The sequence below is a fragment of the Polyodon spathula genome, chromosome 43, assembly GCF_017654505.1.
Source record: "Polyodon spathula isolate WHYD16114869_AA chromosome 43, ASM1765450v1, whole genome shotgun sequence".
In the NCBI taxonomy this organism is placed as follows: domain Eukaryota; kingdom Metazoa; phylum Chordata; class Actinopteri; order Acipenseriformes; family Polyodontidae; genus Polyodon; species Polyodon spathula.
In genome coordinates, this window is record NC_054576.1 from 3,073,800 (window position 1) to 3,089,566 (window position 15,767).

Below are 15,767 nucleotides of genomic sequence, written 5' to 3' on the forward strand. Positions count from 1 at the left end.
TATAGAGTATTTTGAATTCCTGAATAAGTGAAGCTAGCTCCTTTCTTTAAATAATTTTAAAGTTAATTGTTAACACCCTTGACTTTGAACGGAACAAATATTAAATATAAAACAGCAGCTGAAGCGTTGTATGCTGCAGCGAGACCTTTCAAAAGGCCTTGCATCACTCCCTGCACTGAACGAATTCTCTTTGATTGAGCCCTGCTGAATAACGTCACGGTAACAGATTGAATTGAAACACTGCTTTGTAGTTTTTCCCAGTTTACATAATGAAAAAAGACTGGCATCTGAACAGTGAAAGTGGGAAGAGAGAAATTAGACGAGGGAGGGAGAGAGCCTCCCCATCTTGATAACATTTCCCCCTTCGCTGTGTCTGAGGGAGAGAGGAGAGAGCGGAGAGAGAGAGAGAGAGAGAGAGGTGAGAAGGAGGAGAGAGATAGAGGAAAGGCAGTAATTCTGTTCCATTCAAGACAGAGAGGAGAGGGCAGCAAGCATCACTGTATATATTATTGAATTCGGTTCGTTCTTCGTTTCTTTCTTTCTGTGGCCAGCTCAGTTAAACGTCGTCAGCAACATCTGATTAAAAAAAAAAGTAACGTTTTGATAAATAACTTTATCAAACATGATGGCAAGCAGACACGCTGACGTGAGAGACAGGGGCAAGCAGACACGCTGACGTGAGAGACAGGGGCAAGCAGACACGCTGACGTGAGAGACAGGGGCAAGCAGACACGCTGACGTGAGAGACAGGGGCAAGCAGACACGCTGACGTGAGAGACAGGGGCAAGCAGACACGCTGACGTGAGAGACAGGGTCAAGCAGACAAGCTGACGTGAGAGACAGGGGCAAGCAGACAAGCTGACGTGAGAGACAGGGGCAAGCAGACATGCTGATGTGAGAGACAGGGGCAAGCAGACACGTTGACGTAAGAGACAGGGGCAAGCAGACACGTTGACTGATGTTAGCGCCTGGGTGTTCTGTTCCAGTCTCTCTCACCAGTAGCTGCAGGAGTGTGTTTGGAGCTCTTGATGGCGAGGTAGCTGATGTAGGAATCATATGAAAAGAGAACGGCGGCAAGCAGACCGAACACCTGCAGGGAGACAGGAGGTGAGGGGAGAGTTTTTAAATGCATTTATTTAAACGGGATAGGACCCTTGAGATCTACATCTCCTTTCCGGTAGGGGTCCGGACTGCTGTGTGGAAGGGGAAGGAGGGAGAGCGAAAGGCAGGGGGAGAGGGGAAGGAGGGAGAGCGAAAGGCAGGGGGAGAGGGGAAGGAGGGAGAGCGAAAGGCAGGGGGAGAGGGGAAGGAGGGAGAGCGAAAGGCAGGGGGAGAGGGGAAGGAGGGAGAGCGAAAGGCAGGAGGAGAGGGGAAGGAGGGAGAGCGAAAGGCAGGAGGAGAGGGGAAGGAGGGAGAGCGAAAGGCAGGGGGAGAGGGGAAGGAGGGAGAGCAAAAGGCAGGGGGAAAGGGGAAGGAAGGGGGAGAGAGGGATGGAGAGTTGGGTTTAGAGGGAAAGCGAGGTTGAGGGAAGTGGATGAAGGCGGGGAGGGTAGAAGAAGGTAACAGGAGGAGGAGGGATAGCAGGGAAGAAGGGGAGTAGGGCATTAAGGCATAGGGGGAGGAGCAGGGTTCAGGAGCAAGTGGAGTAGGGATCAGGGGGAGAGGGAAGGAGAAATGCAGATCTGTGACTCACCCCTCCTGCTATTCTGGCTCCATCGCCTCCACCAATCACAGAGATCAGAGAGGTGATAAGAAAGAGCAGAGCACCAATCACAGCACGGATTAAATCCTGGGGGCAGGACATAAAAAACAGAGAACCAATCAGCAGTCAATCTCCTCATCTGTCGCTGAATTTATTAAGTTGTAGTGTTTTTGTTGAAGACGCTGAGAAAGACTTCTAGTGGAAACGCTTGGCGTTGAGTTTGATGGGTTTTTATATTTCTTAACGCAGAAGTACCAAGTGTTCTGTGGTGCGTTGCATGGCTGCTAATTCCCTCACTAGCGCAGCTGCGTGTTACTGAGGAGCTTCTCTTTCCTCTAAGCGCACTCTCACAGCAACACTCACGAAAGCACACCCTTTAAAACAGTCTGAATTGCATCTGTGCTAAACCCTTATAAAAAAAAAACACCAGAGTTTAGTTTCATTAAAGTTACAGACAGACACAGCCCCACAGTCCTGCTCAGTCTGACTCTACACTACAATCCCTTCTTCCTGGTGCCTGCGTTAGTTTGCTACATTCTCCCAGAGTTTAGTTTCATCAACACTACAGACAGACAGACAGACAGACAGACAGACACTGATCGTGACACAAACTCATGTTTGGATTTTGAAATGTCGCACAATGGCACACCTGTCGCTTCTCTCCTCGACTACAAACAGACACACACACACACACTTGTCCATCCTCTCTCCCTCTCAGCTCAGGGTTTTCTGAAAGTTTTTCTGCACGCTCCAGACCCAGCTGATCACTTTGACCTGCTGGTCGAACTGCAGTGCAAAGACCACGAGAAACACCACAGCGAAGACCAGCTCGCAGACCGCCACAGCCGAGTAACCCCCATAGCGAGAGGCAGCGTAGCAGATCAGAATCACCAGACACAGGAACTGAGAGAGAGGGGGAGAGAGAGAGTCAGTACACAGGGAAATACACTGAGAAATACAGTCTATACACAGGGAAATACACTGAGAAATACAGTCTATACACAGGGAAATACACTGAGAAATACAGTCTATACACAGGGAAATACACTGAGAAATACAGTCTATACACAGGGAAATACACTGAGAAATACAGTCTATACACAGGGAAATACACTGAGAAATACAGTCTATACACAGGGAAATACACTGAGAAATACAGTCTATACACAGGGAAATGCACTGAGAAATACAGTCTATACACAGGGACACAGGAACTGAGAGTCAATACATAGGGAAATACACAGGGAGATACAGTCTATACACACAGACACAAGAATTGAGAGAGAGAGGGAGACAGAGTCAATACACAGGGAAATACACTGAGAAATACTGTCTATACACACACACAGGAACAGAGAGAGTGAGTCAACACACAGGGAACTACACCAGCATTACAGTCTACACACACACGCTCACAGCATAGTTACTCTGTGCTTTACAATGCTTCCCTGTGCTTTACCAGTCCTCTCTGTGCTTTACAATGCTTCCCTATGCTTTACCAGACCTCTCTGTGCTTTACAATGCTTCCCTATGCTTTACCAGACCTCTCTGTGCTTTACAATGCTTCCCTATGCTTTACCAGACCTCTCTGTGCTTTGCAATGCTTCCCTATGTTTTACCAGACCTCTCTGTGCTTTACAATGCTTTCCCTGTGCTTTACCAGACCTCTCTGTTTTTACAATGCTTCCCTATGCTTTACCACACCTCTCTGTGCTTTACAATGCTTCCCTTTGCTTTACCAGACCTCTCTGTGCTTTTCAATGCTTGCCTATGCTTTACCAGACCTCTCTGTGCTTTACAATGCTCCCCTGTGCTTTACCAGACCTATCTGTGCTTTACAATGCTCCCTGTGCTTTACCAGACCTCTCTGTGCTTTACAATGCTTCCCTGTGCTTTACCAGACCTCTCTGTGCTTTACAATGCTTCCCTGTGCTTTACCAGACCTCTCTGTGCTTTACAATGCTTCCCTGTGCTTTAACCAGACCTCTCTGTGCTTTACAATGCTTCCTATCTTTACCTCTCTGTGCTACACTTTACCAGACCTCTCTGTGCTTTACAATGCTTCCCTGTGCTTTACCATACCTCTTCTGTGCTTTACAATGCTTCCCTGTGCTTTACCAGGACCTCTCTGTGCTTTTACAATGCTTCCCTATGCTTTACCAGACCTCTCTGTGCTTTACAATGCTTCCCTGTGCTTTACCAGACCTCTCTGTGCTTTACAATGCTTCCCTATGCTTTACCAGACCTCTCTGTGCTTTACAATGCTTCCCTATGCTTTACCAGACCTCTCTGTGCTCTACAATGCTCCCCTATGCTTTACCAGACCTCTCTACATGTGCTTTACAATGCTTTCCCTGTGCTTTACCAGACCTCTCTGTGCTTTACAATGCTTCCCTGTGCTTTACCAGACCTCTCTAGGCTTTACAATGCTTCCCTGTGCTTTACCAGACCTCTCTGTGCTTTGCAATGCTTCCCTGTGCTTTTATCAGACCTCTCTGTGCTTTACAATGCTCCCTGTGCTTTACCAGACCTCTCTGTGCTTTACAATGCTTCCCTGTGCTTTACCAGACCTCTCTGTGCTTTACAATGCTTCCCTGTGCTTTACCCGACCCTCTGTGCTTTACATGCTTTTGCTTCACCCTACAATGCTCCTCCCTGTGCTTTTACAACAGTACCCTCTCTGTGCTTTGCAATGCTCCCTATCTTACGAACCACACTTTGGCTGTGGGTTTTTCCTGGTGGGAAAAAAAAAACCCTAAGGTTCTCAAGGTTCTTTTTTTTTTCCGGGTGAGGCGAACGTAATGACCGGACAGAAAGCACACAGAAAAGCAATGCAGCAGCAGCGTTGGCACAGACACAGGCTGACAGCACCATCAAGTCAGGGCGTGAATCTAGCAACAGAGAGAGAGGGTATGTGTGAGCTAATTGTACACTGGAGACTTGTACTGACTGGTAAAATCCTAGCACTCCCTGGCCTGGCCCCTGGAGACAATCCTGCACGGGTCACAGCCCTCTCCAACAGCCGAGCATTGCAACAACACTGCGTCATTTAACAAGGCGACCGAAAAATCTTGATGGATTACAAGCTCCGAGATACTGAAACACAAGTAATCGCATTACAGTTACAAGTTACCCAGCAGTCTGTTTGGTTATTTATTTACGACTGAAGTTTTTCCAAGAAGCATTATTGGTGCACTGCAGAGGGCACACCACCAGGCTTTGGGGATCCTATGAGTTCTAGAGGAGCCACGGAGGACAGTCTTATGATCACAAGACAGCTGGAGAGAAATTTCTCTTTTTTGTTGGGAGTGAGGGTGGGTGACAGCTAGGGCGTGTTTCATGGGAAAAAGCAGCTGGGGGTCACAGAGGGGTTAATCTGTAAAACATGATTCTGACAGTGGGTTTGGGGATTTAGAATTTTTTGGGGGGGCGAGGGAGGGAGGGAGCAGTTCAGTCTCCTTGCCTCAAGCCTGCCCTGGACTGGAGGGAGCACCCTTTCTCTTAGGGGGGGTGAGGGAGGGGAGCAGTTCAGTCTCCTTAGGGGGGGTGGCTCAAGTCTGCCCTGGACTGGAGGGAGCCCCCTTTCTCTTAGGGGGGTGAGGGAGGGAGCAGTTCAGTCTCTGTGCCTCAAGCCTGCCCTGGACTGGAGGGAGCCCCCTTTCTCTTAGGGGGGGGGTGGGTGGGTGAGGGAGGGACGGAGGGTGCAGCTCAGACTCTGTGCCTCAAGCCTGTCCTGGACTGATTTTCATACAGTGAAATGAAATAGATACCAGAGCTTTGCAGGCCGCATACAGTTTGTAACGGAATGATCCTTTATCCGGCTGCTTGATGCATTCTGTAACACAGACTTATCGCACAACGCAAGAGACCGAGCTTGTACTGCACTAGCATATAAAAGTTAATTTAATCGCGACAATGACATTGTATTTTAGAAACAGCGTTTGTTTAAAAAATTAAGCCACAGTCTAGAGAGGGAGAGAGAGTCTATGAGAGTATATAATATATATATATATATGAGAACATCCGGCGACATAAAATATGCAAACACAAGTGTGGTAACAAACGTTTCATTACCCTGAAAGACAAGATAACGGATGCAGAAACTCTGTTTAGTTGTCTACAGTGTTTACTCAAAGCTAACACCGCTTGAAACACAGCCTAACAGCAGTGGCTGTGAAACTGCGCACACACACAAACCGGAGCTTTATCGTCACCGTGGGTAGAAAAACAAAACTTGGGCATCAGTTTGTTATTTTGATGCGTCACCAAGGCGTGTTTTTCAGAAGTATTTACAGCTGTATCTGGACTTGACTCCTGCGGTGAATAAAATCGGAGGGGGCGGTGAATGCCGGGGCTATCTAAATATAGCGAGCAGCACTGGGGGCGAGGGGGGGGGTCCGAGGTGTGAATCACTGCCGGGGAAAACGCAGCCCGGGCACCGCGCGTAAAAAAGAAAAAGAACCAGTTTTGCAGAATGCATGAATGCTCCGTCTGTCTGTCTGCCTGTCTGTCTGTCTGTCTGTCTGTGTGTGGCTAGCAAGTCGGTACAAACTCGCTTTAACCCGTACCCCCCCACACACACCTTTAGGACCCAGCACAGTGAAACGATTAACACGGGAAGCAAAGACTATAAGCAAAGGTGTTTTTGGTGTTTTTTTTTTAATAATTATGCAAAACGAATGCATTTACTCTTGGATTGTTCTCTTCTGTGACATTGCTAGTTCAAACCCACACGCCCGCCTTGGCATCGAGGTGATCATCACCGTGCTCCCCCGTAACGCGATCACAAAACTCAGACAGGGTTTACTGAACACGCCCTAGCCTGCCATCTGGCAACTGATCCTCATCAAATACTGTGTAATGTTGCTGTTTTGTGCCTGACAACATAGCTGACAAAATAACACACACACCACACACACCCACCACCACTGATCACACACGACACTTTGGATATCATTGCGGGTCTTAACGATTTCCCACGGCGATGATAAATTGCGTGTCTTACGATTTCCACGGCGAGTATCGTGCCTTTTCTGGTCCGCACATAACTTTTAAACTTTTCCACTCCACTGCTGCCTCCCGTCGTCTCGTCAGCCATGCTTGCAAATGAAAATATATCTCTATATAGCTCTATATATCTATATGTAGATATGCGTTCTGATAAATATATACGTGTAGTATCCGTTGATGGGCAAGGCAGCCACGCATATAGCTGTCCAGTGCGCGGTCTGCAGGGTGTCCAGTGGAGGCTGTGGACGGGCGGGTGGAAACTACAAGGAAACGAAGGGGCGTTGGCTTGTGAGAGAGAGAGAAAGAGAGAGAGAGAGAGAGAGGGGGGGGGGGGAAGAGAGAGAGAGAGAGAGAGGAGAGAGAGCTCAATAGAGAAGAGGGGGAGGGGAGAGTGGTCAGAGAGAGAGGAGAGAGAGGGACGAGTAGAGCAGAGAGTAGGGGGGGGGAGGAGGGGGTGAGGAGAGAGAGGGGGGGGGCAGGAGAAGTAGACTATCGAGGTGGGTGAGAGAAGAGAGAGAGGAGAGAGAGAGAGAGAGAGAGGGGTGGGGGGGTGGAGAAGCGAGAGAGAGGATCGAGAGAGGGTGGGGGGGAGGAGGAGAGCTGAGGCTGAGATTTGAGCTAGCTCGAGAGAGACAGCTGTGGGAGAGAAGAGAGAGGGGGGATTGGGGAGAGGAGAGTAGAGGTGGGCGATAAAGAACTTTGTTTGGTGGGGGGGAGGGGAGGAGGGGGGGGGGTGGGGGGGAGAGGGAGGAGGGGGGGGGGAGGGGAGAGCTAGTGAGATGAGGGGTGGGGGGGAGGGAGTGTTTATGGGGGGGGGGGTAGTCTGATTGTGATGCCACTTGCTAAAGCTGGTCTGTGTGTCCCTTATAACTGTATCTAGGAAACGATTTATTTAATTTTTGGGTTTGGACCATTATTATTATTAGGTATTATGTATTTATTCTTATTATTATTATTATTATTAATTATTATTATTCTGTGTGTTCGTTGTGATGTCTCGGCCCATCTCTCCATCTCCGGCTCCAGCAGTGTACATTGAGCTCACTTGAATACAGTGTCGTAGGGATGCCGAAGGGAGCGAGGAATTTGGAGCCGAACGAACGAGATTTCATTAGAAGAGAAGGGAGCTGGAAATTAACATGGCCCAAGCTAGCTAGCGCGTCGGCTTGAATAAGTATTCTACCAGATTCTCTGAAGCTCATTCTACTAGAAACTCACAAACTCAATGCAAGCTGGAGAGGGGGTGCGTGTCATTATGTCTGTGCCAGTGTGGCTGCATCAGTTATTTTTTGTCAGTGGTGTGTCTCCTCTGGTAACTTGAAATGCTTTGACAGTGTGTCTGTATCAGTGTGTGTGTGTGTGTGTGTGTGGTTAATGTTTAACAGTGTTTGGATCAGTGTGTTGGGATCAGTGTGCGTGTGTGTGTAGTTAATGTTTATCAGTGTGTCTGCGTGTGTGTGTGTGTGTGTGTGTGTGATAGAGATCTGTCTGTGTAGTTAATGTTGCACAGTGTGTACAGAGAGAGACATTTGTGTAGTTAATGTTGCACAGTGTGTACAGAGAGAGACATTTGTGTAGTTAATGTTGCACAGTGTGTTCAGAGAGAGATCTCTCTGTCTAGTTTAACAGATGCCTAGAGAGATCATTTATTATTTATACATGTGTCTGTGAGAGATTGAGTTGAACTGGCTTCCAGCAGCTTCTGCGCTCAGATCTTGAACAAAGATCCCGCGGGATCCGTCTCAATCGCTCTCTCTCGATCTCTCTCTCTCTCTCTCCCCCTCTCGTCCCCAGCAGGTCCCTGTCACACTGACCCTGTTGGAAGCAGATCAGAAAACAGGAGGCAGCCTTCATCCAGCACAGTGTCTGTGAGTCAGTTTAACTTCTTCTAGCTTGCACCTTCCTAACCCACTCTTTACAGAACAGCACTTCCTGTCGGCAAAGAGGATTTACACAATCGAGTTCATTGCACACACACACAAAAACAAAACAAAGACACACACATCACAGTTCCAACATACATGGAAATAGAGCTGCTGCTGCGGGGGCTGATCAAGCTGCTAGTGAAACCTGGACTGGATCACACTGCTGTGCATCGGGAGTCTGATTCCCAGCCCTGTAGAGAAACAGAAAGTAGAGAACATAAAGCTCACAGGAAAGGCAACTATAAAATGATTACTTTTAAAAAATATATACACATTTAATCAAAACGCTGTTACCTGTCTTGTAGTAGCGTCGTCCGATCGGCGATTTTGTGTGAGTGGGAGGATGGCGAGGTGAGTAGCAAAGGTACCTGAAAACATTGTCTGCAACTCTAGAGATTTGACAATCGCAGATTGAACAGGAAAAAGAGAAGAGAGACCCATTATGTGTGTGTGTGTGTGTGTGTGTGTGTGTGTGTGTGGTGTGTGTGTGGTGTGTGTGTGTGTGTGTGCGCGCAAGTCACTGAACAAGTCACATTCAGCAGATGCAGTCCGAATACAAACACACATCGGTCAGGTTTGTGTGGATATTAAACACAGCGCTCCATACTGTGTGATAATTACCAGGGCCTACATCACAGAACGTGGGATAACAAATCATGCATTTAAAAAATAAAAATAAAAAAGGGGTTTGCCGGGCGCATGATCTCCAGAGACACAGCAGCGACGGGGTGCTTTGGGGTCACCCCGCAGACTCCAGTGTTAAACCAGCCTGCAGGCCAGTACCTCCAGGAACGAGTCTGCAGAAGCTACGAAGCGGCAACTCTATGAACTTCAGTGAACGGCCTAAAACAGGGAAGTGAAAGACTTTTACTAGCCATGGAGTAAGAGATAAAGCGTTATGGAAATAAGCTTCAACGCTGCAATAATAAGCGATATCTCTACCTCTCCTCGCTTCTTCTCTCCTCTCCTCCTCCCTCTCTCTCTTCTCCTCCCCTCCCCTCGTCCTTCCATCACTTCCTCTATCTCCTCAGCTCCCTCTCCGCCTCTCCCCCCTTCCCTGAGCTCTCTCTTACCTCCTCTCCTCTCCTCTCCTCTCCCGTCGCTCTCCCGTCTCCTCCTCCTCCCTCTCTCATCGCACTCTCCCCTCTCCTCTCCTCCCCCTCCCCCTCCCATCTCCGTCTACTCCTCTCCTCCCCTCTCGTCTCCGTCTCCTCTCCCTCCTTCTCACCTTCCCCTCTCCTCTCTCACCCTCCCAACTGCTTTTCCCCCCCTCTCCTCGCACCTCTCCTCTCCTCTCGCCTCGTCCTCTCCTCCCCTCCCCTCTCCTCTCCTGCTCCCCTCCCCTCGCCCCTCGATGCCCTTCTCTCTTCCTCTCCTCTGCTCCTCTTCCTCGCCCTCTCCGCTCAACTCCTCCCTCCTTTCCTCCCTCCCTCTCCCCTCTCCTCACTCCTTCCACCCCTCTTTCCTCCCTCTAACCTCCTCTCCTCGCCTCCCTCTCCTTCCTCCCCTCTCCCCTTCTCTCTCCCCTGCTCCTCCTCCCCACATGCTCCCTCCCTCTCCCCTCCCTATGCACCCTTCCTCCTCATCCGGCCCTCCCTCTCTCGCCTCTACTCTTCCTCTCCTTCCCCCTCCTCTCCCCCCTCCCCCCCCCCACCCCTCCCACTACACCATACCCCCCCTCCCTTCCCTCATCACGTCCCCTCTCTCTCCCCCCTCTCTCTATCTCCTCCCTCCTTTCCCCCCCCCCCACCCTCAAAAAAAAAAAACTCTCCTCCCCCTACCTCTCTCTCCTCTCTCCTCCCCTCTCCTCTCCCTCTCCTCTCCTCTTCTCTTCCTCCCCTCTCCTCCTCTCCTCTCCTCCTCATCTTTCCGCTCCGCATCCCCTCCCCACCTCTCTCTCTCCCCCTCTCCTCTCTCTCCCCTCTTCTCCTCTCCTCTCCTCCTCCCCTCCTCTCCTCTCCTCTCTCTCTCCTCCCTCTCCCCTCTCCTCCCCTCTCGCTCAGCCTCTCCTCCTCTCCTCTCCTCCTCCTCTCCTCCCCTCTCCTCTCCTCTCCTCTCCTCTCCTCTCCTCTCCTCTCCTCTCCTCTCCTCCTCACTCCTCTCCTCTCCTCTCCTCGCCTCCCTCTCCTCCTCCCTCTCCTCTCCTCCCCTCCTCCTCTCCTCTCCCTCTCACTCTCCTCTCCTCTCCTCTCCTCTCCTCTCCTCTCTCTCCCTCTCCTCCTCCCGCTCTCCTCTCCCGCCTCTCCTTTTCTCCTCTCCTCCCTCTCTCCTCTCCTCTCCCTTCTCCTCTCCTCGCCTCTCCTCTCCTCCCTCCCCTCCCCTCTCTCTCTCTCTCCTCTCCCCCCTCTCCTCTCCTCTCCTCATGTCCTCTCCTCTCCTCTCCGCTCCTCTCCTCTCTCCTCTCCTCTCCCCTCCTGCACCCTCTCCTCTCCTCTCCTCTCCTCTCCTCTCCTCTCCTCCCCTCTCCTCTCCTCTCCTCTCCTCTCCTCTCCCCTCTTCTTTTCTCCTCTCCTCTCCTCTCCTCTCCTCGCCTCTCCCCTCCCCTCTCCCTCTCCTCTCCTCTCGCCTCTCACCTCACCTCCTCTCCTCTCCTCTCTCCTCTCTCTCCTCTCCTCTCCTCTCCTCTCCCCTCCTCTCCTCTCCTCTCCTCTCCCCTCCCCTCCTCCCCTCTCCTCTCCTCTCCTCTCCTCTCCTCTCCTCCTCCTCCTCTCTCCAGAGAGGCGAGGAGAGGAGATGAGGGGAATGAGAGGCCCTAGGGAGGAGAAGGGGAAGGAGGGCTGTCTCTCCTCACTCTCCTCTCTCTCTCTATATATATAGCATGCCAGACAGAAGGAGGGACAGAGAGGGGGACAAAATAAGTTTTTTAGTTTAAATGTTGTGTTGTTGCCCTCTTGTGAAGGTTTTAACGCTTGTAAGAAGGCAGAGTTTAATGCATGTCTTTTTTTTTTAAAATAAGAACTTCTGCTTAACCAGTAAACACTCTTTTATTTCTTTGCCTGCTGGTATTCTGTCTTGCTCTTCACGGAAACCCTATTTTAAAGGCAGAGTTGCTTTCTCAGGGCGCTGGCGTGAATGGGACGCACTCCCCGCTTGTCTTTCCAAAACCACGGACACGCACACCCGCAGGGGAAACGAGCCTGGACAGCAATCCTGCCTGCAGTGATCTCCCAGCAGCCTTCTGAGGTGAGCCACCGTGGCGACTTGCATGAGGAACTGAAGCTTAATTTTAATCGTGTGTTTCTGTCACTAGAGGTTTGGCGCTTCCTGTGAGCCCTAATTGGGTAAGATATCTATCTCTATAGATGAATGTGTGCATTAACTGCGTTTTGGTGCAAGGATTGTGAAATGTATTTTAATCGAGAGTAAGCTTGTGGCAGAGCAAAGCTCTGCCCTTTATAAATTGACAGGGATGGGGTTGAATTCCCCTGGGTTTGTGTTCGGGTGGCTGGGGTTGATTAGTTTAATGAATGATCAATCGGCACCCAGCCACCTGACATAAAAAGAGGCCTCTCTCCCTAATGGGAAGCAGGGAGCTGAGGAAGCAGGTTGGTTGTGTTTGCTGATCTTGGTTTGAATTTTTTGATCCAGTGAGGGCATCGCCCAGCCTGGAAATCTAAGTTTTGTTGTTTGTGTTTGGTAACAAGTGTCTCTGGGCCTCTCCACTCGCCAGCCTGTCACAAAGCTTCTCTTCAGGTAGCTGGTAAGTCTTGTGAATCTTTCTTTGTTTAATGATTCTTTGTGGCGCTGGATCTGTTTTAAAAGGCAGGTAACGCATTAATGCAAATGTGTAGTTTTTTTTTTGTTTTACCCTCCTGTCTACTCCAGAAACTAACAGCTTTGTGCATATTCATTTTTTGGGGGAGGGGATGCTTGTGTTTTTAAAGCACGCTGCTGTTTGACAGTGATCTTGTATGTATTTTCAGATGACGTTTTGAATGCATCCTGTGTTTGGGAAGACTGGACTTCGGGTAAGTGTGAAAACTAATTTTAAAGTGCTTTTTTTGCAGGATTCAATGCTGCCAGCTTTACATTTTGTAAATGATTGTGGCAGTTTTCAAAGTACTGCAAATAACTATCTTTAGTGTGTGTTTTGTATTTGCCAGGAAGATTTGTAAATATTTGGTGCAAGCACAGAGTTTGAGGTGGTTTGCAGCTTGTGATGGCTGTGGGTAGCTGGCACAATTCATCCCTGTTTCAAATTGAGTGTGTCTTTTAATTTTGTTTCTTCTGAACAGATTCCTGGTTTGTGTGGCTGATCTGGAGCTGGCCTCAGTTAAGATGAGTATTCATTTATTTTCCATGCATGGCCAGTTTTCTTCAGCTGAAATATCAGTTTGTTTCCTTATACTAAAGCATTGGAGTTGCTGTGTGTTTTTGGTGGGTGTAGTGGTAGAACAGTTTAGTGAATGCTGGTGTAGCTATAGCAGCAGCCCATGGTAACTGTAAACGCTTTACTGTCTGCTCTGCATGCTGCACTGTGGGGGGCGAGTTGTGCACTTTGCTAAGTTGGCCACGTTGCTGTTCTTGCACCAGTTCACTCTGTTTTTTGTCTCTCTGCAGACTTGTGGCTCTGACGCCCCTCCGAGCCAGTTTGAAGGTTTGACTTTGTTTTTGATTGGTTTTGTAGCTGTATAGCGATGGCAGTTGACTGACTCTGGCTGTAGGCATTGAAGTGACGCTTTTCAGATGAAAGCGAATGCTAGTGTCTGAGGTGACAGTCCTGTGGCGAGCGTGTCGATCATTGACTTGACTAGCTGGTGTGTCTTGGTTTCTCTGTGGCCTGCAGGGTGAGGAATGCAGCGTCTACATGCCTCTCCTCTGAAGAGGAGCAGCCAGGTCTGAACTCCAGTGTGGGTTGTGTGAGACCCTGGAAGTACAGCACAGGTAGTGTGTGTTTTTGCATGCTGGTGGCACCCGGTGTGGGGTTTCCCCACCCCCTGTGAGGAGCTATAATTTAAGTAATATTTAGCTTTTCATTGTGAACAGGTGTGGCTTGTGGAAGACTTCTTTGGCTGGGTGAAGATCTTTTATCCTGGGGAACTGCATGGAAGGTAAGTGCTTGTATTTAGTTGTGCAGTTCGATTTGTGTTGAAGCAATGCTGCTGTCTCTTGACGCTTCAGACTTGTGGTGTTTTGAGTCGACGCTCTTATAGCATAACAAACGGACGCTACTATAGTTCTGGGTGTCTGTGCCCAGACTGGCAGTGTAATCTGCAGTTGCATTGTTAATGATAGTGTGATTCCCCCCCCCCTTTTTTGTAGTTAATTTGGTTACTGGGGCTGTGTGCAAACCTGTGACTTAGGTGTTCATACATGTACTAATTGTGTTTGTGTGGAGTTGCTGGTAGCACCCCGGGGTTTGTCTGACTGCAGAGTGTGGGGTCTGTGTGCTGATGCTGCTGTTGTGTTGCAGGGCTGGAGAGGAGAGTCCTGTACTTCTGCAAGACTTGAAGAATGAAAAGTTAAGTATATATGTTCTGCTTCCTTCTGTGGTAATGCAAATGAAGTGTAGCTACATGTCAAAGTAGTGCAAGTTTCTTCTTTCCTGTAAAATTGTCTGTAAATAGAGGTTCTTTATTTAAAGACATGCATGTAATGTTGCAACAGATGCCTTCTGTGCATCTAGCAGCAATGCATTTGCAGCTATTGTAACTATTTTCAGATGAAGTGTTTGCAAGACCTGTATTTGAAAGTGCAGTGAAGTAAGCAAATCTTTGATATGAGCATTGTAGTGTTTGTAAGTTAACGGGAGTCCCAATGTTGCATTGGGAGCTGTGTTGCCCTGTTTCTGGTGGTGGCTCCTGTCTGCACACTGACGGGGAGGTGACTGTTTTGACTGAAGTGCATTTTAGAGATGTAACGTGTGTTCCTGGGTTTGCTTTGCAGATGCCTGAGTTGGTGTTCTGAAGACTTTCTGCTGTGCTCATCCTGTCCAGCTCTGAAGGACTTGTTTTTTTTTTTTTGGCAGCAAGATAATGGATGTGTGTTTTTGGGTTGCCTTAACTTTTTTTTGAAGCGCTGCAATTGTGTGGGAGTCTTTGCCATGTTAAACTTTCTGTGACACTCTGTATTGGACAGTGGTAGGACTTGCTGTGTTTTTTGCAGATGTAATTGGTTTTTGAATGCTGGAGTTTGCTTTGCAGCTTGTTTGAGGATTTGACAGAGCAGCTTCAGGACTGAGGTGAGTGGTTTTGTTTTTATGATTGGTGTGTAATGTTAGGCTAGTGTACTTTATTGCCCAATGCTATGACTTGTGCTCAACAGCCTTCTGTTTTGTATTTCATGTTCAATGTTTGATTTTGTATGTACTATCAGAGCTTGTGCCTGATTCCATGGTATTTGTATAATGCAAAGATGTTTTGACATTCTTGTATATTTCCTTATTTTGCAATAAAGCTTTTCTAAAGTGATTTGTTGTGGTTCTGTTTAATTTCAGCTTTTCATGAAAAGCTGAAGGGTGATTTGAGTGTTAGTGAGCAGTGTTTTCCTTTGGGTAGGAGTCTGAGTGTGCTTGGGTGTTGTGGGCAGGTTAGGATCCTTGGGTTTTGAGTGGTGTTTTGGAGGGGTTGAGGCTCTTATCTCCCAGTTTGGGAGATCTGTTCTGCCCCTACTTGTAGTAATTAAACAATCTCCCAAACTGGGAGATAAGAGCCTCAATGTTTCTCTCCTGCTGGCCAGTACTAGTGCTGCATCCACTTGCACAGAGGGGTGGGGTCTTTAAAATATGACTCTTCCTGCTTGGTCAAGTGGGTTTGTTCTGCCCCACCTTACCTTGACCCCCTGTCTTCATGTCAAGGGGCTCATACTCTGCTCCCTGTCCTCAGCCTATGAGGGTCTCTTCCTCTTGCCAGAGGGGGGTTTTACTTTTTTTTTCTTTTTTTTTTTTTTTCTTTTAAGAGACAGGTGAACAGAAGAAGCAAATAATGAAACAAGACACTCACTTTTATTTCAGGCAAATCAGAAGTGGCAGGAGAGAACACATGCTGGAGCCTGTCCATATTCACAAGAGTACAGCATAAGATACAAACCTTGTGCAGCCACATTCACTGGGAAATGAACCCAAGAGCACAACACCCCCCCTTCTGTGATCAGGCTGACCACTCACAGCACTCTCAGCACATGACCCCACC

At 48.7% G+C, this 15,767-nt stretch overlaps 1 protein-coding gene and 1 long non-coding RNA gene across 5 annotated transcripts; one reads left to right on the forward strand and one right to left on the reverse strand.

Moving 5' to 3' along the window:
- Positions 1-538: 538 nt before the first annotated feature.
- Positions 539-7,012, reverse strand: plp2b (proteolipid protein 2b). Its single transcript, XM_041236963.1, has 5 exons — positions 6,708-7,012; positions 2,450-2,605; positions 1,694-1,789; positions 997-1,090; positions 539-576 (listed from the first exon to the last, which is right to left on the reverse strand). Exons 1-5 carry the CDS (start codon positions 6,798-6,800, stop codon positions 557-559), a joined length of 459 nt encoding a protein of 152 aa, XP_041092897.1. The 5' UTR covers positions 6,801-7,012; the 3' UTR covers positions 539-556.
- A 4,459-nt stretch (positions 7,013-11,471) lies between these two features.
- Positions 11,472-15,481, forward strand: LOC121305364. Of its 4 annotated transcripts, XR_005948067.1 has the most exons (5): positions 11,472-12,605; positions 12,873-13,521; positions 13,624-13,688; positions 14,051-14,098; positions 14,524-15,481. It is a non-coding gene; the product is annotated as an uncharacterized LOC121305364 (long non-coding RNA). The 4 variants fall into 4 exon arrangements; XR_005948068.1 differs by having other exon boundaries at positions 12,873-13,234; positions 13,424-13,521; positions 13,624-15,481; XR_005948069.1 differs by having other exon boundaries at positions 12,873-13,524; positions 13,624-15,481.
- The last annotated feature ends 286 nt before the right edge of the window (positions 15,482-15,767 follow it).

What these genes read in the sequence shown, in the direction of transcription:
- plp2b (XM_041236963.1), bottom strand. Translation starts at nt 6,800, where the DNA reads ATGGCTGACGAGACGACGGGAGGCAGCAGTGGAGTGGAAAAGTTTAAA. An exon ending in GAGCCAGAATAGCAGGAGGG is followed by an intron (nt 1,091 to 1,693) that starts GTGAGTCACAGA and finishes GTCTCCCTGCAG; the next exon opens with GTGTTCGGTCTGCTTGCCGC. An exon ending in ACACACTCCTGCAGCTACTG is followed by an intron (nt 577 to 996) that starts GTGAGAGAGACT and finishes TTTTTTAATCAG; the next exon opens with ATGTTGCTGACGACGTTTAA.